This window comes from Alternaria arbusti (genome assembly GCF_024043155.1).
Source record: "Alternaria arbusti strain BMP 1465 chromosome Unknown scaffold_7, whole genome shotgun sequence".
NCBI lineage: Eukaryota > Fungi > Ascomycota > Dothideomycetes > Pleosporales > Pleosporaceae > Alternaria > Alternaria arbusti.
This window is the reverse complement of record NW_026249947.1, coordinates 224,320-245,794: the sequence shown is the minus strand read 5'-3', so window position 1 is coordinate 245,794 and position 21,475 is coordinate 224,320. Positions and strand designations below refer to the sequence as shown.

General features: G+C 53.1%; 9 protein-coding genes across 9 annotated transcripts; 4 read left to right on the top strand and 5 right to left on the bottom strand.

Annotated features, from left to right (window-relative positions):
- Positions 1-363: 363 nt before the first annotated feature.
- J4E86_005891 (uncharacterized protein) lies at positions 364-1,104 on the bottom strand (the record flags this gene model as incomplete). Its single annotated transcript, XM_051446422.1, has 2 exons — positions 364-1,008; positions 1,066-1,104. 2 exons carry the CDS (start codon positions 1,102-1,104, stop codon positions 364-366), a joined length of 684 nt encoding a protein of 227 aa, XP_051301997.1.
- A 1,499-nt stretch (positions 1,105-2,603) lies between these two features.
- J4E86_005890 (uncharacterized protein) lies at positions 2,604-4,289 on the bottom strand (the record flags this gene model as incomplete). Its single annotated transcript, XM_051446421.1, has 1 exon — positions 2,604-4,289. The coding sequence occupies one exon, from the start codon at positions 4,287-4,289 to the stop codon at positions 2,604-2,606; it is 1,686 nt and encodes a 561-aa protein (XP_051301996.1).
- A 975-nt stretch (positions 4,290-5,264) lies between these two features.
- Positions 5,265-5,663, top strand: J4E86_005889 (uncharacterized protein; the record flags this gene model as incomplete). The annotated part of the gene is made up of 1 exon (XM_051446420.1): positions 5,265-5,663. The coding sequence occupies one exon, from the start codon at positions 5,265-5,267 to the stop codon at positions 5,661-5,663; it is 399 nt and encodes a 132-aa protein (XP_051301995.1).
- Positions 5,664-6,116: 453 nt separating this feature from the next.
- Positions 6,117-6,464, top strand: J4E86_005888 (uncharacterized protein; the record flags this gene model as incomplete). Its single annotated transcript, XM_051446419.1, has 1 exon — positions 6,117-6,464. The coding sequence occupies one exon, from the start codon at positions 6,117-6,119 to the stop codon at positions 6,462-6,464; it is 348 nt and encodes a 115-aa protein (XP_051301994.1).
- Positions 6,465-6,636: 172 nt separating this feature from the next.
- Positions 6,637-8,577, bottom strand: J4E86_005887 (uncharacterized protein; the record flags this gene model as incomplete). The annotated part of the gene is made up of 3 exons (XM_051446418.1): positions 6,637-8,009; positions 8,058-8,186; positions 8,235-8,577. 3 exons carry the CDS (start codon positions 8,575-8,577, stop codon positions 6,637-6,639), a joined length of 1,845 nt encoding a protein of 614 aa, XP_051301993.1.
- A 610-nt stretch (positions 8,578-9,187) lies between these two features.
- On the bottom strand, positions 9,188-10,317 carry J4E86_005886 (uncharacterized protein; the record flags this gene model as incomplete). Its single annotated transcript, XM_051446417.1, has 4 exons — positions 9,188-9,252; positions 9,304-9,697; positions 9,745-10,210; positions 10,277-10,317. 4 exons carry the CDS (start codon positions 10,315-10,317, stop codon positions 9,188-9,190), a joined length of 966 nt encoding a protein of 321 aa, XP_051301992.1.
- A 988-nt stretch (positions 10,318-11,305) lies between these two features.
- Positions 11,306-11,987, top strand: J4E86_005885 (uncharacterized protein; the record flags this gene model as incomplete). Its single annotated transcript, XM_051446416.1, has 2 exons — positions 11,306-11,394; positions 11,441-11,987. The coding sequence occupies 2 exons, from the start codon at positions 11,306-11,308 to the stop codon at positions 11,985-11,987; spliced, it is 636 nt and encodes a 211-aa protein (XP_051301991.1).
- Positions 11,988-13,342: 1,355 nt separating this feature from the next.
- On the bottom strand, positions 13,343-13,727 carry J4E86_005884 (uncharacterized protein; the record flags this gene model as incomplete). The annotated part of the gene is made up of 2 exons (XM_051446415.1): positions 13,343-13,349; positions 13,462-13,727. The coding sequence occupies 2 exons, from the start codon at positions 13,725-13,727 to the stop codon at positions 13,343-13,345; spliced, it is 273 nt and encodes a 90-aa protein (XP_051301990.1).
- Positions 13,728-18,003: 4,276 nt separating this feature from the next.
- J4E86_005883 (uncharacterized protein) lies at positions 18,004-21,240 on the top strand (the record flags this gene model as incomplete). Its single annotated transcript, XM_051446414.1, has 1 exon — positions 18,004-21,240. One exon carries the CDS (start codon positions 18,004-18,006, stop codon positions 21,238-21,240), a length of 3,237 nt encoding a protein of 1,078 aa, XP_051301989.1.
- Between the last annotated feature and the right edge of the window lie 235 nt (positions 21,241-21,475).

The window sequence follows — 21,475 nt, the reverse complement described above, 5'->3', positions numbered from 1 at the left end:
TGAGTCTAGCATGTGCTGTAAGGGTCCAGCGTGCATTGGAGCGGGTAATCATGCCGACTGTCGTTATGAGTGTTGAATGTTCGAGTATTGTGTTTACTTCGTTGTGAAGGATGTGTAAATGGGCGTGTGAAGAGGCAACGTCGCAGTCTATGCTTTCTGTTGACATGGCCTTTATACACTAAAGACTGACTATAAGCAACTCGTGATAAAGGGTCGCTTATCGTTGTAGTCTGCAATTATAGGCATCGCATCAATGTCAAGAAATGGAGACCTAATACTGAAGACGCGACATAACTTCACTTAAATAACAACTGTACAAAGGGTATCATACACCACCAGCCCCATCCCCATCCCATCCACCACCTACTCCCTCCCCAACTCAACAATATCCCTCATCTCCAGCATCCAAACCCCCTCCTCCCTCTTCCCCTCCACACACCTCACCCCCGCCTCCACCGCCGCCCTCGCAATCATCCCCGCATCCTGCGCCCACCAATCCGTCATCTTCGGCGTCAGCCCCCTCAGCCCCTTCGCCAGACTCCTCAACGCCGCCTCCGCAGGCCTCGACTCACTCCTCTCCCCCACAATCAAGCCCGGGCGCACAATAACCGTGTGTTTGAACCCCAGCCCCTTGACCGCCTCCTCCAACTCCCCCTTCATCTTCGGATACGCAAAGTAGCCATTGGGATTCGCGCCGTTGGACGAGATGAGGACGTACGTGTCTACGCCGGCTTCTTTGGCCGTCTTGGCGAGATCCAGGTTTAGATCATAGTCGATTTTACGCTGCGCGTCGAAGCCGCCGACTTGGGCGCGGGTTGTGCCTAGGGCGCTGAAGAAGACGCGTGGGGAAGAGGACGAGGGGAATTGGGCGGGCCAGGTGGACGGGTCGGCAGAGGTGATGGGTTGCAGCTTTGTAGAGCCTGCTGGGTTGGGGAGGTCGCGGCGCGTGTAGGCGTGGATGGCGGAGAAGGAGGGGTGTGCGAGGAGCATGGTGAGGATGTTGGAGCCCTGCGCGTTGTGTTAGGAGTGCGTGATGGGGTTATCTGGGAGTTGTGAGGGACGTACGACGAGGCCGGTGCTGCCTGCGAGTACTGCTGCTGCCATTTTACTACTTCAGTTGTGGTCTATTTAGTATAGGACGAGCTTCTCAGCATGGAATGTGTGCGCGTGGTGTTGTCAGTCAAAAGTTTCGCCGCGTCTGTAGGCGCGGAAATTCGTCAGCGACCCTGATAAGCCAGGCCGACCGAGGTGCGTCATCCCGAAAGCTGTCTCTCGCAGCTCCATCCTGGAAACCGCAACTCACATGTGGAATCCGGTAATCGCATAGCAAGACGAAGACAAACAACCATTACAAAAGCCTCGTCTACTCCTTGTGAGGATAGCATCATGCATACACATTGCTTTTTCGTGTCACACCACAATCGTATCACCTGACTCAAGCCGTCGGCACCCGCCGACCCTGCCCCAACCGAACTCACACCACCCTCTCGCGACCGTCATTGCATCCAAAGTTTCGCACGAGCCCAGACCAATGACAGCGTCCGGGAACAAGCGACTGCTTTCCACGGTGCTCAGTCCTGTTGCCCGATACGGGTCGTGTTTTGCTGCTGACTGTTGGTTTTGGTGTGCCTGGCTTGTCCGACATGTCAGGCTAGCCGGTCGGGTTGCGGCGTAGGGCTGAGGAGGATGGAGGGCTCACGCCATGGTTTGGTGGTGCCATCGCGGGTTGGTGAGGGTGATGGGGATGTGGGTTTGGATTTGTAGGTTGGATAAATAGGATGGTGTCTTTGAGGAAAGGTAGCTATTCACAAACAACAACAACTACAACTATTACAACTACTACTGGTATCAACAGTCCACTTCATACATCTTTACACTCAGCAAGAGACATAAACACCAATCTTGTCAACACAATACTACGACAACACTACTTCCATCCCAACTCCATCTCAACCAACCCGATCCCTTCACACAACCACACAAACCCCAACACACAACCATGCCATCACCAACCCAAGCCCGCCTCCTCTGGCGCACTCTCTCCCGCAGCATGGTAGAACCCCACCCCTTCGCTCGCAACCCCATTACCATGACGCCTCATGCATGGCGAGCTGGTGATCTCTCAAGAAAACTGGTAAAAACGAGTGCTGTGTAAGTCCCTACATTTCTTCTCCGACTATCCTTCTCCTTAGGAACATGTCGCTAACAGTCATTTAGTTACTTCCCCTTCTACGCAGTTATCTTCGGCTGGCCAGTCGCGGCGTCGTGGTGGTTTAACGGGAATATGTGACTCGAAACTGCTAGGGGGGAGGGAGGGAGGGGTGAGACGGAGAATACGGAGAAGGTAGTAGGAAAGAAGAAGGGGTTGAGTAGTAAGGAAGTTGAAGCTTTGATCTTGAATATGCGGTGGGATGATTGATTAGAGTTTGCATTGGGATGGAGTCTGGGTCCTGGATACATGGCATTTACGTCTCTGGGAAGATACTTGAGAAAACTATTACTATTTTGTTCAAACGCACTTTTCCTACCCTTCACAACTCATCACCAATCACCTTACCGCAACACGGCAATACTACCATCGCCTCCTCACACCACCCACCCCCCTACAAATCCAGCACAACCCTCCCCACCCCCCTACTAACACAACTCAACATAGCCCCCGCCTCCATCTCCTCCTCCAACAACCCCGTGCCCCGATGTTCCACCCTCCCCCCACAAACATCCACCCTACACGTCCCGCAATTACCCACCTCGCACGAACTATCAATCTCCATACCCACAGCCCTCAGCGCATCAAGCAGCGACTCCGCAGCCCGCACCTCCACCGTCTTGCCGCTTTGTTTAAGCTCCGCGGTAAACGGATCGCCAGATGTAGCTACCGTAAACGCTTCAATGTGGACGGAGGACTCGGGTATACCGTAGGTTTTTGCGGTCGCGACAACGGCGTCCATGAGGCGTGGGGGGCCGCAGGTGTAGATGTGGGTTTGGAGATCGGCTTTTGAGAGGATGGCGGAGAGGTTCAGGCGTTGGCCGAGCGATTTGTTGTAGATTGTTGCTTTGGGGCCTAGTGCGGCGATTTGAGAAGCGAAGGGTATTTCTTCTGCGACGGCGTAGTGGAGATGGAAGTCTTGGTTCGTTCCTTGGAGGTAGGTGAAGGCTGTCATGAAGGCTGTTATGCCGATGCCGCCTGCGATGATGATGTGTCGGTCTGCGGTTTTGGCGAGGGGGAAGCTTGCTGTGATGCGGCCGACGGTGAGGATGTCCCCGACTTTGGTCTGTGAGTGGAGGTATTTGGAGCCGCCGCGACTGCTTGGGTCTAGGGCGACACCGAGCTCGAAACGTTTTGAGGTACCGCTAACGACGGAGTAGGCGCGTACCAACTTTCCTCCTAGCTTTAGTCGCACGTGGCTACCTGGCTCGACGGGCGGCGGCTCTGGGATGTCTTCAAAGGATTCGAAGATGAAGGCCGTAACACTGCTCGTCTCCCTTCGCTTCTCGACAAGGCGGTATTCATTCCAAGTATCCATCTTCTCGTCCTCGCCGCCAAACAGTCTGCTATTGTGGTCTTCAACAACACCTCTATCCAGACGTTTCTGGAATTTTCCTTTGATGTCCCATCCAAGCTGCGGCAGCTGCACAATCTGCTTCATCATTTCCACGTTGTTTGTTTCGATGAAAAGGTAGTACATGACTCTGGCTATCGTCCACTCTGGATGCGGTCGCTCGAGTAGGGAGATCATGTCGCCTGCAGTGATGGTGCCGGTCTTGATGATACGGTACATCCACCCCGTACGTAGCAGCGTCTGTGTGCGCTTGGCCATGTCTTTGACCTCGAAGCGATGGTTGAGCTTGTAGCAAGGTCCGCGTGGCTCGCTAACCTCGACAACGATGTCACCGATGGCCAGTCGATCTCCAATACAAAGGTTCATCTCGCTGACTTCGGTGTTGAATAGGTTCTCGCCAAACGCACCGGGCTTGAAACGGTGTTCTGAGGCGGGTAGCTCTTTCTTCCACTCATCGTAATGTGATGTGCAATAGTGGAGGAGCGCTTTGTCTGGGCCGCCGTGCAGATGAAATGCATGTTCATCTGTCGGAATACCAAGCTCGGTGATCTCGATTGGACCCGTCAGCGGTCCTTTGTAGATGGCAGACTCGATCTTGCCATTTCCAAGCGACTTCTTGATCTTGCCGGCGCGTAGTTGGATGAGCGGGAAGGGCTCGAAAGGCGCTGGGTTGACCAGTGTGTCGGGGTCTGGAGGCGGCGGCGGTATCCACGTCGAGACAGGCATACTTGGGATTGTATCTGGGTTGGTTGAGGACGTAGAAGCAGACCAGTTGGCGCAGCTGTGATCCTTCGATCTCTACAAATGTTTCTTTATGTAAGGCGTAAAGATTTGGTGCTCCGTGCGCCTGGTCGAGTCAAAGGGAATGGACAATGGTGTCGTCGGACACGGATCTACAGTGAAACAGAAGCTTCTTTTACTTTATACGATAGCTCCTCAGGTGTTGGAGCAGTCATCAGGCGTGCAACGATAGCTTGAGGAATCGCCAGGGATGGGTCTAGACTTGATGCAAGCTATACTACACTTAGAAGGCGCATGCGGAGATATCTCTGCGAAAGAAGTCCATGATTCTTGAAGACAGCTAGATGCACAACGCGGTAAGCATGCAAGAGTCATGTTTGAAGCGCGTCAGAGCATCGTGACTGTCCTGACCGGGAGACCACAGTATATCATTCGATTCTTGGCGTTCTAAACACTTGACACTTCTGAGTTGTCTCCATGTTCGATCCAGTATTTAGGGTCTGGCGGGATGTTGCCTGTTGAACGAAAAGCTTGTACCAAACAAGCCTGGAGATGCCTAGTCACAGGCGACGAGGAACGGCGGAGGTCGGAGATGAGCGCGACTCCCCGACCCGGGCTTGAACGCGTCGACTCACTCGGACATACAAGTCATACGTCAAGTCAAAGACCAAATCAACGGCACTGGAGATGTCGTGACGCGGATCAATGGTCGGAATGTAGTTCAGACGATGAACGCGTCGTGTGTCACGTGGTTAGCGGCCTCGGCTGCAGTTTGGTGGAACTGACGTCAATGTGAGGGTCCGTGGACAAGCTCCGAGCTACAGCATCAACTCGTCACCGCGATCTCAAGATACTCAATTGCTTCTGACCCCGCAACTACTCGATTTCCCAAACCTCAAACTCAATACATCCAATCTACTTAACCGGAGATCAAGACCTGTCGCACGTCGCAACCTCACCATGTTCCGCATCCAACCCGCACGCGCCGTACAACGCGCAACCTTCTCTCGCGCTGCCATCGTTCGCCCTCGCTTCCTCAGCACAACACCAACACGCTTCGCTCAAAAAGATGCGCAAGACAAAGACTCGCTGAAGCCCCGATCCACCGAGTACGCCAAGTCTGGGTCCGACGATGGCGCCGCACACTCGGATGCTGCCTTCGACCCCAAACAGACCAGCCCAGAGGAGGCAGAGGCGACCGCCGAGAAGGAGGCTGGAGGCCCACAGAACAGCTTGAACACCAGCCCGGGCAACAAGAAGGTCAGCGAACCCAACAGCCCAGACGTTGGCGGCAATGGCGGCGCGCCGGACAAGAAGAGCAGCGGTGGAGGCAGCGCGCCTAAGAACAGCACAGGATAGATGCAGATATCACGCGGACAGACTGTAGTCATGATAAGGAGATGCCAAATGCATAAACATCAGGTAGCTATCGAGGGTAATCCAGGGCGTACAGGGAGCATCACATCACAACATCATAGCATTGGGAGTCGCATCTCAAGCATCCAACTGTATATACCCCACAATCGAAAGAGAAAAAAAAAGCCAATTCCGAAGCCACGACGACCAGTGACGTGCCCATGCTGCAGCTCCACCGGATGCGGCATCTGCGTGGAGCAACCTCAGTCTCGCACCCATGCAATGACGTCACAGCCAATGACGCTGCCCACAAGAACGCGGCAGCAACATCCGTCTTTGCACAACAAAACACTTCACACCTCTTCAATCCTCCTACTACACTTCTAAAACCCCCCTCTCTCAAACCACAAACCTCACATACCCCCCACCTTAAACCACAAAGCACAAACTCTCACAATGGCACCCCGCGCCCTCTACACAACAACCCGCTCGCTGCGCACCTCCACCCCCATCTCCACCTCGCGCACACCTCTTATCACAGCTTTCACAAAGCGCCGTACCTTCATGACTACACCCTCCCTGCGCATCAAAGAAGACGCAGCGCGCACCCCCGAACAAGTCGAAGCCGCAAAGCAGGAACAGCTCCAGGAGCAGGAAAAGGGCGAGGGCAGATGGCGCGAGGACCTTGCTAGTCATGGCGAGAGCAACATTGCGGCGGATAGACAGCAGGTTAGTGATCATGAGAAGCATATGAAGGAGTTGCAGCGGGAGGGGAAGGAGAAGGGGGAGAAAGGGGAGATGTAAGGATAAGATTTAAGAAGGGCGGTGGTGAAGGTTAAAGGGTGGTGGAAGGCGGTGGTTGTATCTTTTGAATCTGAACAAAGCGCATATCGAGAGGATCAACTGGAATCAAATAATAAAGAAGAAGCAGCATGTTGAAGCCACCCACATCCCTTCTCAAACCCATCCCACCCCCTCAAAAGTTCACAACACTAGCCTCCAGCACCCCCTCCTCCCCAATCAACGCCTTGAGCACATCCTCCCCAACAGGCTTATCAACCCCCAAAATCATCAACGCCTCATTACTCCCCACCCTTCCTCCCTCCACCCCATTCCCATTCCCACCCCCTCCATTTCCCCCACCCCCATTCCTCTCATGCATCCTCTCCTCCACCTCCCCATCCAACGGCGCAACATTCATAAACTCAATATTCACCCCCGCCTTCCCCAGCAAATTCCCCACATACCCAATCTTACCCACACTGTCAAAGTTGCGACAGATGAGCAGAGTGCCACGGGGCACGAATTCGCCTTTGAACTTGTCGAGGCGCGAGATGAAGGGTTTGTTGCCGGAGACGAAGCCTTGGATGATTTGGTCGGAGGAGAAGGAGGAGGAGGTGGATGAGTTGGTGGTGGTGTTTTGGAGGGCGCGGGCGGCGGAGGGAGATGCGTTGCGGGAATGGGAATGGGGTTGTTGGGATACGGAGCGTGAGGCGCGGGCGCGCAGGGTGATGAAGGAGGAGTAGGGTTTGTCTTCTACGTTTTCGCGGGAGCGCTGTTCGTTTATGAGGATGCCACGGTCTTTAGCCAACAGTTCAGCATTCACAATATTAATGTTTAGGCCGTCGCTGGAGGTAATGGGCGTGAGAAGTCCCTTGACCAACGCCGCGAAAAGCGGTTTCGTGGTGTTGATCGTAGCGAGCTTGCCTTCGTAGATGAGATCGAAGGTCGTACGGAAAGAACCGGTTTTCGCGGAGGAGTAGTGTTGGGTGTAGAGGCTGCCCATTTTCTCGACGAGGCTGATGAAGGGTTGGAGGGTGCGGTATTCGTCGGGGAGGACGATGGGTGCGTTGACGGCGGAGCGGGGGAGTTCGCCGCTGAGGATTGAGACGACTTGTTCGCAGACGTCGATGGATACGTTTTCTTGGGCTTCTTTGGTCGAGGCGCCGAGATGAGGCGTTGCTACTACTTTTGGGTGGGCGATTAGGCGGGATGCTGATGAGTTTTGTTCGGGTGGTTCGGAGGTGAATACGTCGATACCTGCCCCAGCGATGACACCAGCGTCTAGAGCTTCGACGAGAGCATCTTCGTCGATCATGCCGCCGCGTGCTACGTTGAGGATACGAGCCGTTGGTTTCATTGTCTCCAGTTCCGCCTTTCCAATCATGCCTTTAGTCGAGGCGATCAAGGGGGTATGTAGGGTCAGGAAGTCGGCCTCTTTCAGGATCTCAGCTAGGCTTGGGCGGAGGGTTACTGACGCCGCTGCAGCCAAGTTCGGGTTTGCATAAGGATCGTAGGCTATCAGACGCATGCCCAGACCATTGGCAATACGAGCAACTGTGAGACCGACTAGGAAGGTGTTAGCCAGCTCTTATAAACTTCAAGCATCAAACTCACCTTTGCCCAGGCCGACAATGGCAAGAGTCTTGCCTTTTGCCTCCACACCCACCAGTCGACTTCGCTCCCATTTCCCAGCTTTGATGCTCTGTGACGCATCTCCAATATTGCGAGCCACAGCCATCATCACTGTCACATGTTAGTTAATGTAAGAATATCCTTGCTTGGGCTACCTACGCGCAATGGTGTGTTCCGCCGCAGCGTTGATGTTTCCAGAAGGTGAGTTCACCACAATGATACCGTGTGAAGTGGCACTCTGAACGTCCACATTGTCAACACCAACACCGGCACGCGCAACGACTTTCATGTTCTTGGCGGCACCCAGAAGCTCGGCCGTCACCTTCGTTTCCGACCGTACGATGAGGGCGTCATATTCGCCGATGATTTCCTTGAGCTCTTCTGGACTTAGGCCTTTCTTCTCATCTACATCGAATTGGTCTTTGAGTAATGCCAGTCCATCTGGCGAGACCTTCTCTGGTATCAAAATCTTCCGTCTCGCTGTGTGCAGGAGGATAGCCATGTTGCCGGGTATCGGTTTGTGCTGTTCTTGCCGGCACTTATTGGACTCAAGTAGCTAGGTATGAAAGAGTTTCAGTGAGTTGATCAAGGGTATGTGTCGGTTATGGTGTTGACCTCAAGTTTACGTGAGACTGTATGAAATGTAAGCGCAAAGCCTACAGGAGGAGTACACTCCATTTTGTACATCCAGAGTAAGACTGCGCCGCTATCGGTCTACTGCAGTAGTATGCGTCAGAGGGATGTCTTTGTGGTAGCCTTACCTGTTGGCTAGGTTTACCCCGCACTCCTTCTACCCCACGGGGTGAGCGCCGCTGCTGCAGGGTCAATTTGGCGAGTTACCTAGGTATCGAACAACGCCCTCGGAACTTTGTAGGGACGATGTTAATAATATTCATGAGAGAAACCGTTGAAAGAAAATCGATGTATTGGAGAACGTGTTTCATTATTCAGTTATTGTTGTCGTACCGCCAGCGCTCGCATCCGTCATGGTACTATACTGTGCATATGTTGCGCAGCGTGGGTAACCACATATGGTGTGATCTTCAACGATTGGAGGCTGAATTGCTGTAGAGTGGGATATGCACATCACGCGGGTAGTCGGCGCCGCCCGTTTACCAATTGCTACGTGTCTTGAGCTTCTCGTTTTGCACTACCTCGATCCAGTAACCATCGGGATCTGCGTATTCTGTCAGTTGTCGCTTCGTGCGATGGATAGATAACGACCCACCTAGTACGAAAGCGATGTTCTTCATGCGACCGTCAGTAAGCCTCTTCTTCCAGTTGACCTTCTTCTCTTCGAACCGAGCACACGCGGCGTCGAGATCGTCGACAGCAATGCAGATGTGACCGAATCCTTGGGGTTCGTCGTTGCCGTTGTGGTACTTTAAGTTTGCATCGTTCTCGGTTCCATAGTTGTAGGTCAGCTCAAGCAGGCCTTCGGTGTTGGCTACCGGGTTGACGCCGTTTGCGGTGTTTTCGGATGCATCGGGGCCGTATCCAAGGAAGTACAGGTTGAACTTAGCGCTTTCATTTTCAGAGGTGCGCTTAAGTTTCATGCCCATGACATCTTGGTAGAAGTTGAGTGAGGCCTCCTTGTCCTTGACGCGGATCATAGTGTGGTTCTGCAATCATCAGTATACCATCGTAATGTCTTCCCAACGCTACTTACCATGCGGTATGAGCCTGTGTCGGTATCCTTGACATTCTCGGTCTCCTCCAATGGCTTCTGGCCAATGACCTCCACCCAATAGCCATCAGGGTCGAGTACGAACGCGATGTGGCGCATGCGACCGTCTGTGAGCTTCTTCTGGAACTTGTAGCCCGCATCTTCTAGCCTCTGGCAAGCTGCCTGTAGATTGTCCACCGAGATGCAGAGGTGGCCGAAGCCTTTGTGTGGTTCCGTGTTGCCATTGCTAATCTTGTAGTTCGGATCGTCTTCGGTGCCGTAGTTGTGCGTCAACTCGACAATTCCCTCACGGTCGGTCCAGTGGTTGCCGTGTGAGACGGCCTTCGGGCTATCGTACGCGAGGAAGTAGAGGTCGAACTTGGCGTCGGGGTTCTTGATCTGGTTGATCTGCTTCATTCCAAGGAACTCATAGAACTGGACAGATCGCTTCGGATCCTTGATCCGGATCCTAGCATATGTTGGTAACTAGCCAATGGTATGGGGATGGTGCAGGGAATGACATGCGGGTACTCACATGGAGTGGTTGAGCCTGTACTTGGATGGATCTGTCGCCATGGTTGCTAGTGTTCGCACGAGGAAGCTTGGTGTGTCGTTTGATTTGAGAGGACGAAATGCAGATGATGCGACTACTCGTAATGTTCTTGGTATTGCGAGACGCGTGAAAAGCATTGATTGAGCTCTCTAGCAGTGTCGCAGCGCAATTGAGGGGAAACAGATTCTAAGGCTGATGACGTCTGCGATCCAATGAAGAGCTGCCAATTGCCCCTCACCCGGCATTTGCTCGGAGATCAGCCCGGTGGGGTAGAAGGCATCTCGAATGCGTGCGAACGACGAATCGTCCTGTGACGTCCACATCAAACATGAGCACTGTCTACTCAGATCTGGAGATGTACGTCAGGTCGATATCGTTGTAACGCGCGTGTCATCCAAGAACATCGTCGTGTCGCGTGCGCACGGGCCATTCCTTCGAATCACACTCCACCCGTGATCCGGCTCAAAGATATACCCTGCGTCTGAGTCCCGTCATGATGTGTAGATGCACGAAACCTGGGTAGCATCTCCAAGCAACATGATACTAGGCTGCAACAATACAAGCTCTTCATAGCATGATCACGAGAGCACGTGCGGCGGAAAACAAGGCTCCGGCCAGCCCAGGTGGTCATAGCTCTCTCCTGGGGAACTTCGTCGTGAACATCGTCATGATCAAGATACTGACACGCGCAACTTCTCTCTCGTGATCCCATCCGTTCCTTCTCGTGTTCTAACGCGTTCCTTACTGTTGCGACGCGTCGCTGGCCGTTGTATCCGCTTTTGGTCTCAGAGAAGGCGCAGATCGGTGAATTAGCAGCACGACAGCGCGGAAGTGGTTGCGCCAACGATTGACCAGGTACGTGGGCCTTCTTTCACATCGCCGTCATCCAAATCAAATCCATTCGTTGCAGCGCGTGGTACTCGCTACATGCTCACACGTCGCTAAAAGCTTCCCTCGCACCGTCTATTCTTCATTTTTAGTTCTTAACACCTACAGCTTCCCCGTCTAATCATGTCTGCAGATCCCGCAATGATCAACATCGCTAAAGTGAGCGACTGGCTCACGCAGAATGCAAACGAACACATCTACCCAAGACTCTTGTAGGTTTCAAGTACCATACACTGTTATTCCAACTAACTTCAGTAGCTTGATGTCTCCAAATGGCACACTATTAGCGTACTCAAAGCCTGTCCAGACCAAGGAGCTTCGCGATCAGGCTGCCCTAATATCTATGACATGGAAAGACAACTGCCAAGGACGTCAAAAGCCATCGACCCGCAATGGAGCTACCCAGGACCAGTCGCTGCAACCTGCACTCAGGACACTCACCATCGAGACTCCGGATTGTAATATCATAGTACGCCTATTGCAACCAGAGCTACTGCTCGTTCTCATCGGTAGAATCGCCCCCGGCAAGAAGCAGGGCTTCAAGATCTCGGCCGAAGGACAGGGAGACCCACGATACCCAGAGGCCGACGACCCAGTTTCACGTCCTAGTTCAAGCAACGAACAGCATTTGACCATCAAAGGGAAAGCACCCTCATTACTTAGCAACATGAGCCAGCGCGATAGGGATCTCAGGAGCGGCGCACTCCATGTCCAGCGGAAAAGATTAGACGCCCTGGCTGAGTACGTCTTGCAAGACTTCGGCGACACTGGATTTGTCATGCCCGCAGATGCAGACCTTCAGTAGTACGATGATGCGGCTCGGGACGGGGATACGTTACCCCTGCCTCACTCTACAGATACCGATTCTAAGGAGACTGATGGTGACGAAGTACTGCACAAGAGATCGCTGGCTTGGTTCAGTTCGCTGACCGCGCTAGTATGAGCTCATTGTGTTCCCAGGAAGAAAGCGGACTGTAATAGCGACCTCTTCACGGCCATGTGCTACATTATAGCCAATGATCCTGCTGCCTACTGGCTACATGGGCTTAGCCAGTGCTCGGTACAGCTCGCACGCGAACAGGTACCCGTCAGCCGGCTTTACTGTCGAATGGGTCGCACCGAGTTCGTTTCGCTCGCATGGTTGACAAGATTCTCTGCGAGGTGCGGCACTCTGCAGACTTATGTTGTGAAGAGGAAGAGTTTGTGAATATTGCAGGAATATGCGGACTGCCAAGGCGTAATTACTGGAAGAGATGAGGAAGCATTGGAAACAGCCGTCGTGTATGCGCTGCATTTTTGGATACCCAGGACTCGAATTTGACTTTGTTTGCTGTTCACATATACCTCAAATGACATTCTCTCGGACAATGATAGCTAATTGTCCCAGCATGCGTTGCCCGACACGACAGAACGACTCGATCCCCAAAATATCCTGCTCAGCAGCGATATAGCATGGGGTACAGCAGCACGTCCATCTATATTGCACGTCATGACAAAGACATCCTCAAAGCCAACCTTGGAAGCGAGGTGTAGCAGATACAAACTCTCCAAACTTGTATGTGGATGCTTATCTAACAATGTCATACATCTGGCGATGGGCCACGGGTCTTGGATACGCCAAACGGCCGCCACAAACACCAGCCTCAGCTTGATGCACATTCCATCATACCGGCAACGGCTTCGGAACACCCCTCTTAACACCAGGCTCGCCCAGACCCGGAATAACCAAAGGAGCCCTTCTCTCCATCGGCGTCCTACCAATAGGGAAGAACTTCGTGATCGTGTGATCAGGTCCATATGCCTCTTCGACGAGATACACCGTCACTCTCCACCAAGCACAGAGGGCGGACAACATCCAGAAGTAGCTTGCAGCCTTCATCCCCATCGTTACTCCGCCAGTGAGACTATCACCCGACGCGCTAGTGTCCGCGGTGGTGATGGGACGACCATTGTATGCGAACATGCAACAAGCGATCGTACTGCCGATAGCCAGAGAGAAGAGACAGACGCTGAGCACGATGTCGCGTGCCGTCGCTGCGAGCGCGCCCGACCAGGTGAAGACGCAAAGTATCACGAACCAGGACGCGAGTTCGGGGAAGTGCGTGTGCACTTCATGTGGTTCCAATGCACCAGCCGCCTGTCATTACCGTCGTTAGCCCATCATCCCCTACCCTAGTTCAAACCCCCCTCATAAACCATCAACACTTACAACAAAAGCATACAAAATCCCAATACTTATCCAAAAACTTCCCCACATGGTATTTATCACCGTCACCAACGTATCCCTCGCTTTGAACCCATATAGTCCTGCGATGAACTGCGCTAGTCCGCCGAACAGACCCACGAACGGGAAGAAGATGGTTGGTGACTCCGGGTTGCCCCACCAGTTGGCGATGTAGGATGAGGTTATCCATGTTGAGCCTGCGAAGCCGGCGAGACCGAGGGCGGCGGGCGGGGCGATGGGTTGAAGGAAGATTTGGATGCCGGGGGTTTGTTGGAGGGTTTGGTCGACTTTTTTGGGTGAGGAGGCGGCGTGGAGTGCCATTTTGGGGTGTGTTTGTTATGGAGGCCTTGAGAGAGGAGGATGGTGGTCAAGACCTCTAGATGGTCACGATACCTGGGTATACTAGGGTGCCTTGTTTTGTTACTTAGGGTATTGGAAAGGTGCGACAAGCCATCAAATAGCTATTTCATCTTCGAATAGTCGGCGACCCTATTGCTGTGATGCAATCGCACGGTTAGTGGAGACTAGACTCAGGATCGTGATGTTGTGCATGTTACGATGTTATGACGATAAGCGTGGCGCGGTAAAGGTCTCCGCGTGCTGATCACGAACATCGCGACTCGTTCGCGTCGGCACCTCACTTCCGCGTGGAGGTTTTGACATCATCGCAACATTGGAGAGTCATTCTTATTCGCCATTCTATGTGACAAAAGCTACATGCGATCTAGTAAGGCATTGTGACGATCGTGATCACTGGGGAGATCAAAGATCGCCCATGGCTATTGCCAACTGCGGTAGTTCGCGTCGATGTGGAGCGGTGTTGCTTGGTGAGGCTTATCTTGAAGGTGCATGTGTCTTGTCGATCCAGCTATACAGTAGGTGTCAGAAGGATGATGAGAAAAGTCATGGTCATTGCGGATGATGAAATAGCCAAACGGAACGTGAAGGGAATCGCGAGCAACCATAATGCATACCCTCAACATTTCCAGCGCATTGTTGGAACATGATCAAGTCCTCCGTGACACACAATAAGAAATAGGAGTTGTGATAGCGAGTTTGGAAGCGCGTGCTCCTAATACACGATTATCGAAACATGATTAAAGGTACAAATCGCATGTAGCATTCCCTGTCGACTTTGCCCAAGTGATTTTAGTCTTCAATTAATGTGTCGTCCCCATCATCGCTTGCAGCTTCCAAACGCTCTTCGCCGCTTGGATGGTTATCGTAGGGGGTAACCCACAATTCATCGTCGCTATCTCTCCCTTCTTCTTGTCCGTAGTCATCATCCTGTTCAAGGGCCTCTGCGACCGGACTGTCGCAATCGGTGTCGTCTAGATCGACTGGAAACGCCCCGGGCATACACATAGCATCAGAGAGTTTATGATCTTCAGCCTCCGACGTGGCACATTCTGCGAAGGTAATGCTATTGATGAGAGCCTGGAAAGCGGCTTCTTCGACCTCTAGAAGTGCTCGATGTTGTGGATAGATGTACCGATCGCGACGATCAAAACACCCCCAAACCAATTGTAGGTCTCTTTCATCCATTCGCAGGCCTTCTATGCATGCTTGCTCGAGTATCTGCATAGTCTCGATATCGCCCTGTAAGGCTGCCCAATGCAGGATCGAGAAACCTGTAAGTGTAAGGCTGTTAAGCTGAGCGCCGTGATATATAAGCATACTGAGTACCGAATGATTGTTGTGCTGTACTGCCTTCATAACTGCTGTCTCGCCGGTGGGAGTGTGAGCGTCAATGTCGGCGCCAGCGCGTATTAGGTCTTCGCAGACGATATATGTACCACTCATAGCCACAGTGTGTAGAAGATTCAAACCATCTCGAACATGGTGCACATTCGATCCAGCGTCTATCAAAATGTCGACAACCGAAACGCAAGAACTTAACTCAACGGCAGTTTCGAGAGGGCTTACTCCCCAAGGTGTAGTATGATTGACGTTTGAGCCAGCCTGGATCATCTTGATGCAAATCGCGCGTGATGGGGCTGGACCGCCAAGCGTATCATAAAATGGGGTCATACCATCATCCCCGACGGCATCTAAATCCGCGCCAGCCTCGATCAGCACATCTACGGCCTCATCATTCTTCAGAAACGCAGCCCAATGAAGCGGAGTCTTTCTCATCGAATCTCGAACAAGCGCAGCGCTCGGTTGAAGTCGGAGAAGGTCCCTTAGGTGTTCTATGGACCCTTCGAGCAACAGCTCTGTAGCGGGAGCGAGATCAAGCGCATCACAGATGTCATGTAGATCTGGTCTACTATTTAGCTCGTGGGGTAACACACCCGATCGACGAGAGACGCCTAGAAACTGGGCAGGAGTTCTACAGTCATCAGCCCATATATTGAGACGGCTTCAGCGAGGCTTACATATTGTTTACGCGCGCCACATAATTCACGTTCACTCCCTCATCCAAGAGCATCGTAATGAGACGCACGGAGCATCTTCGCCTCAAAGCGAACTTCACAAAGATGTTAGCAGGCCCACAGATGGGTGATTACGCGCTTATTTCGAGGAATGACTCAGGCTCTTGACCGGACAATAACATGTCGATGCTTTTGACTCCATAAAGCTGCATGGCCCGCTGCATATCCAGTACAGTTCCATAAGCTATGGCTCGACGCAATTCTCTTCCCGGCCAATAATCTGTGATGACTCGCGGTATTTTGAGACTCCAGGTCCCGCCAACACCACCCAGTGAACGCCAAGATGCTGCAACTTCAATTCCAAGGGGCAAGAGCCAGATCGGGAAAAGGTAGCGAAAATACAGTGACCCTGTTCCGTTCGACTTTTGATGACAGAGGCCGTAGTTACATGACCGGCGGTTGAGTAAAGGTGCTGAAGTGAGTTTAAAGAATGCGACACCTATCAAACACCGTAGCCATCTTGGTGTGGTACCCTGACATGGTACATGGCAGTCGCAAGGACATGATGACCTGCAAGTCCGATTCGTCGCAGTTTCTTTGGTTTCGATTTTGACATAAGACGTGAAGTCGTTCTGGTCAATCGTGGTGTTATCAGTGGTTGATGAGATTGTGCTCATACATGCCGCTTTCTCCATCGCGTACGGTAGATCGATCGCGTTGCCGTTAACTAATGGCTCTCCAGATACTTCTCCCATGTGAACGATAGTAACATCTTGAATGATGGTAGACAGCCTAGTCGTAGTTTTTCTAGATGCACAAGATTAGCCGACTGGCCCATGAACAATGCCTGATCTAGCTGTCTCTCGCGGCCCTGGCATGCGACCTATGAAGACGAGTCGCAACTCACAAATTCGTCGCACTCATCGCCAATACAAGGTTGAGTTTCAAGGAAGTCAGCTCCTGCTGAAATGCGTCGATCTGACATTGCGCTTGGCCTCTTCCCAACACGTCCATCCACTTCACACGTCTCTTCAGCTCGATGACTTTTCCAGCGCCGGCTACTTCTTCTCGCTCGCGTAGGATATTTCTTTGTAGGTACTTCGTGAAGGCGTCCATACAGCCCATTGCTCGATCCAAAAGCCTGTTGTATTCCGCCCGATAGGCCTGCGGAAGCTGATGCTGAGTTCCATCTACTGCAGTCTGTACCAGAGTCAGAGTTGCCTTGAAGTCGGTAACTTCATTGATTGCCCCAAGGACGTAAAGTGGGATGCCGCGGAGGCCCAACACTCGTTCGAGGAGGGAGGCGACATGGCTGGCTGCGCTGATGAGGGTGATTATGCTGGCCACTAGGCCGATGGCTTCCATTATGAGATTGTGAACGTGAAGAGATTAGTCGAAGGATCTCGCCTCATCCCAGTAAACTCTATAGAAGCAAAGCAGCGGGATATGAAGTGGCCATGATGGAGGCGCAGTGCTGTGGCCTGTAGTTGTCGAATGTTATTTGTACGACGCCAAGGGCGTACAATAGGTATACACAACCCACATACGGTCAAATCAATCCTGCAATGAGTTGCACCGCTGCGCGCATACAGTATGGCATTGGATCCATATGCACGCGCCCGGTTCATGCGTCTAGTCGTTCATGCTCAGCCTTGTGTAGTGTCACCTAGGCGCGCAGAGCATGCAGTAATGAAAAAACCTGCCGGTTATCGTTGGAGTAAAAGTCCAGCGTCGCAACGGGAATTTGCCAGGTGTTGGGCGACAATGCCTCGCGCGAAGGACAGCGGATGACGAGACGAGACGAGACGAGACGGCGTTGCTGATCAGATCTCCGAGAGCCGTGATTTCCCCGCCGTCACGTGCGCAGACTCTTGGCGTGTCGAGCACGCAATTCGCGCTAAGGCCAAATTCTCGTCGCGTCAAGGCGACATTCCGCGCATTTGCAATCTATCGCCCGAAAGACGTGCTAGAGCATCTGGACAGGGCCAATCATGGTGTCTGTGAAGGATTGCGTCTTGCTCGGTCGGTCTTCTGCCGATGTCGCTACTGGACGACGGCACTTTTTGGCTGCTACGAGGCGGCAAACCCACGACACGCATATACTCCCACGGTGAAGCCTCCGGAGAGTTGTGGCACCTCTCATTCTCTCGCATACCCCAAAGAGAGACTCTCACTGCCTTGTTTGAGAGGCTGATTTGCTGAGGCGCATACTTGTTATCAAGATGCATTTCCAACAGACTGAGTCTGCCGGCCCTGGTGCTGAGCAGAATGCACCCAAGGACTTCTCCAAGAAGTCGTCCAGTCTACCGTTTGGTCAGGACCTCTCCTACCAATCTATCGGTGGCCCCACCTACCTCACGGCCCAAACTCTCGTACAGCAGGTCGCATACGCCCTCTCAGATAAGATTTTCGCATACTCGGCTGAGTCGTTCGACTTGGATGTCGCAGTCAAGTACTGGCAAGAACAGGGCGAGAAGAATGCTTTCGGCTACCAGACTGGTGTCTCATCCCTTGAGACGAGGACCGGTGCTGGTGCCATCGCCCTGGGTTACATGTTCTCCAAGGACTATGACTTGAAGAAGCGCCATATCCCCCAGTCCATCGTCGCCTCCTCTTCTACGCTGAACTACCTACGCGCCTCGCTCGACCAGCTCTCCGCCCTCTACTCGGTCGCAAACCCTTTGACCGCCCACATCGCCGCAGTCGACTACTCCGCCAACTCTAGCGCTGGCCTCGTCACCGACTATGTCTCCTCCCTCACACTCGCCGAAGACCTAGGCCTTGGGCTCGTCTGCAGCCCGTCTGTCTTTGAGGCTCAGCACATGTCCCTCTTCGCGACCCTCCTCTCGAGCGTCCTCCCCACAATCCACACATACGATGGCATTAGTGTTGGAAGGGAAACAGCGAGACTGGTCGATACTCTCGACCAGACTAGGCTACACAACAGCTACGAGGCGGTGCTCAAGGCCGTCTCGGAAGTTGACAAGAAGCACTCCGACACCGCTGGTCGCGTTCTGCGCCTGCTCCAAGCCTTCAACGATGAGCTTGGCGAGGACTACAAGCTCTTCGATTACTACGGTCATGAGGAGCCGGAGAGCGTACTTGTTGTCTTTGGTACCGTAGAGGCTTCCTTGACCGCTCAGGTCGCCAACGCTTTGTCCAAGGATGGCGACAAGGTCGGTGTCGTCAACGTCCGTGTCTACCGACCGTTCGTTGAGGAGGCTTTCCTTGAGGTACTCCCCAAGAGCACTCGTCGCATTGCTGTTCTTGGTCAGGTCAAGGACGAGGCTGCCGTGCTCGACCCCGCGGAGTACTCCAGGCTCTACTCGGACGTCTTGGCGTCAATCCAATTCGCCTACGACAGGGACGTCGAGGTCACCGATGTCAAGTACTCGCGCGAGCAGGTCTGGACACCCAGCAACTTCCTCGATGCTTTCCGCCAGATCCACGCCGAGAAGGAGGGTGCCGAGGTTCGCTCATACGTCGACATCTTGAACACTGCCGACGTCAAGCAGTACAGCTTCTGGAACCTCGACGAATCATCTGCCGCCAATGCCCCAGTTGTAGTTGGCAAGCTTCTCTCGAGTGACTCTTCAAAGAACGTCTTCGTTCGCAGCGGCCACGACAACCTCGTTCAGGGCGGTGTCACTCGCACTGACATTCGCAATGCTGACTACACCATCGAAGCGCCTTACGCTGTTGAGCAAGCCGATGTCGCTTTCGTTGGCGACATTGCTATCCTGAAGGAGTTTGACGTCCTGAACAGCGTCAAGCCTGACAGCTCCATCATCGTCAAGCTGCCCGGTGTAAAGAACGAGGACATTGAGAAGAAGCTCTCGTCTGCTTTCCGCAAGGCCCTTGTGGACAAGGATGTTCAGCTCTTCGTCCTTGACCCTGCTTCATCTGAGGCTGTCGCTGAAGATGAATCTCTAGAGTCTTACCTCACCCAGCTCGCCTTCTTGAAGATTGCTCGTGAGGACTTGCTCTCCTCTGGCCTGAGCAAGCTTGCTGCTATCAACGGTAGCTCAGAAGTCTTCGACAAGCTCACCCAGCAGCTCGAAAGCGCTCTTCGCGAAGTCGAAGTCCCTGCTGCTTGGGGCACTGTTGAAGAGGATGTCGAGCCCATGCGCCTCCCCTCAGACATCAACGTCAACAGCTTCGCTCCTTTCGACCGCATTGAGTCTGAGCCACCGACACTGCTCAAGGACTGGCAAGTCGCAGCCAAGGGCTTTGCCTTCAAGGAGGCCTTCGGCACTGCCAACCAAGTTCGTCCTGATCTTGGCTTCAAGACTAGTATCGTCCATGTCAAGGAGCGTCGCCGCCTCACACCGCAAAACTACGACCGTAACATATTCCACATTGAGTTCGATCTCGGTAACTCTGGTGTTACCTACGCCATTGGTGAGGCTCTCGGTATCCACGCAGAGAACGACGAGGCACAAGTTGAAGAGTTCATCAAGTGGTACGGTCTTAACCCCAACGAGGTCGTTGAGGTCCCGTCTCGAGATGACCCCAACGTTCTGGTCAACCGCACCGTCTACCAGTCCCTCATGCAAAACGTCGACATCTTCGGTCGTCCACCAAAGCGCTTCTACGAGTCACTTGCTGAGTTCGCTGATGACGAGCGTGAGAAGCGCGAACTTCTTCAGCTTCTGAGTGCTGAGGGTGCTACCGAGTTCAAGCGCCGTGCTGAGGTTGATACTGTCACCTACGCCGACATCCTCCTTGAGTTCCCGTCTGCCCACCCAAGCTTCCACGACATCGTTCGCATTGTCAACCCTATGAAGCGCCGCGAATACTCCATCGCCTCTGCACAGCACGTAACACCCAACTCCGTCTCTCTGCTCATCGTCACTGTCAACTGGGTCGACCCCAAGGGCCGCGACCGCTTCGGTCAGGCAACTCGCTACCTCAATAGCCTCAAGGTCGGCGCGCCTGTCACCGTGTCCGTCAAACCATCTGTCATGAAGCTTCCTACCAAGACTACCGCACCCATCATCATGGCCGGTCTCGGAACTGGTCTCGCGCCTTTCCGTGCCTTTGTCCAGGAGCGCGCCTACCAGAAGCAGCAGGGTCACGAGATTGGTGAAGTCCTACTCTACATGGGCTCTCGTCACCAGCGTGAGGAGTACCTCTACGGCGAGGAATGGGAGGCGTACCAAGACGCCGGTATCATCACTCTCCTTGGCCGCGCCTTCTCTCGTGACCAGCCTCAGAAGATCTACATTCAGGATCGTATGAGGGAATCTCTCAAGGACATCCGCAGGGCGTACCTGGAGAAGGAGGGTAGCTTCTACCTCTGTGGACCGACATGGCCTGTACCTGATGTCACCGAGGTGCTTCAGGAGGCTGTCGAAGTCGAGCACAAGGTTAAGAATGTTGGCGCTAAGAAGATTGATGGACGCAAGGAGATTGACAAGCTGAAGGATGATGGCCGTTACGTACTTGAAGTTTACTAGGCGACACGTTGATATGACATAGATCCATGAGATAGATCCTCGTTATTCCAATATTATTTCAAGGCCTAGTGCCGATTACCTCAAATTCTCTCGCTATACATCAAACACTCTTCGTGACATTTCGAGTGCTTCACAGCCCCGTCGTAAGTTGAAGCAGGGAATGTAACTGGTTTTCACTGACCATGCAGCCCCACTTCTTCACCCAAGGGAAGTCAAAACCGTTGCCAAAAGTACC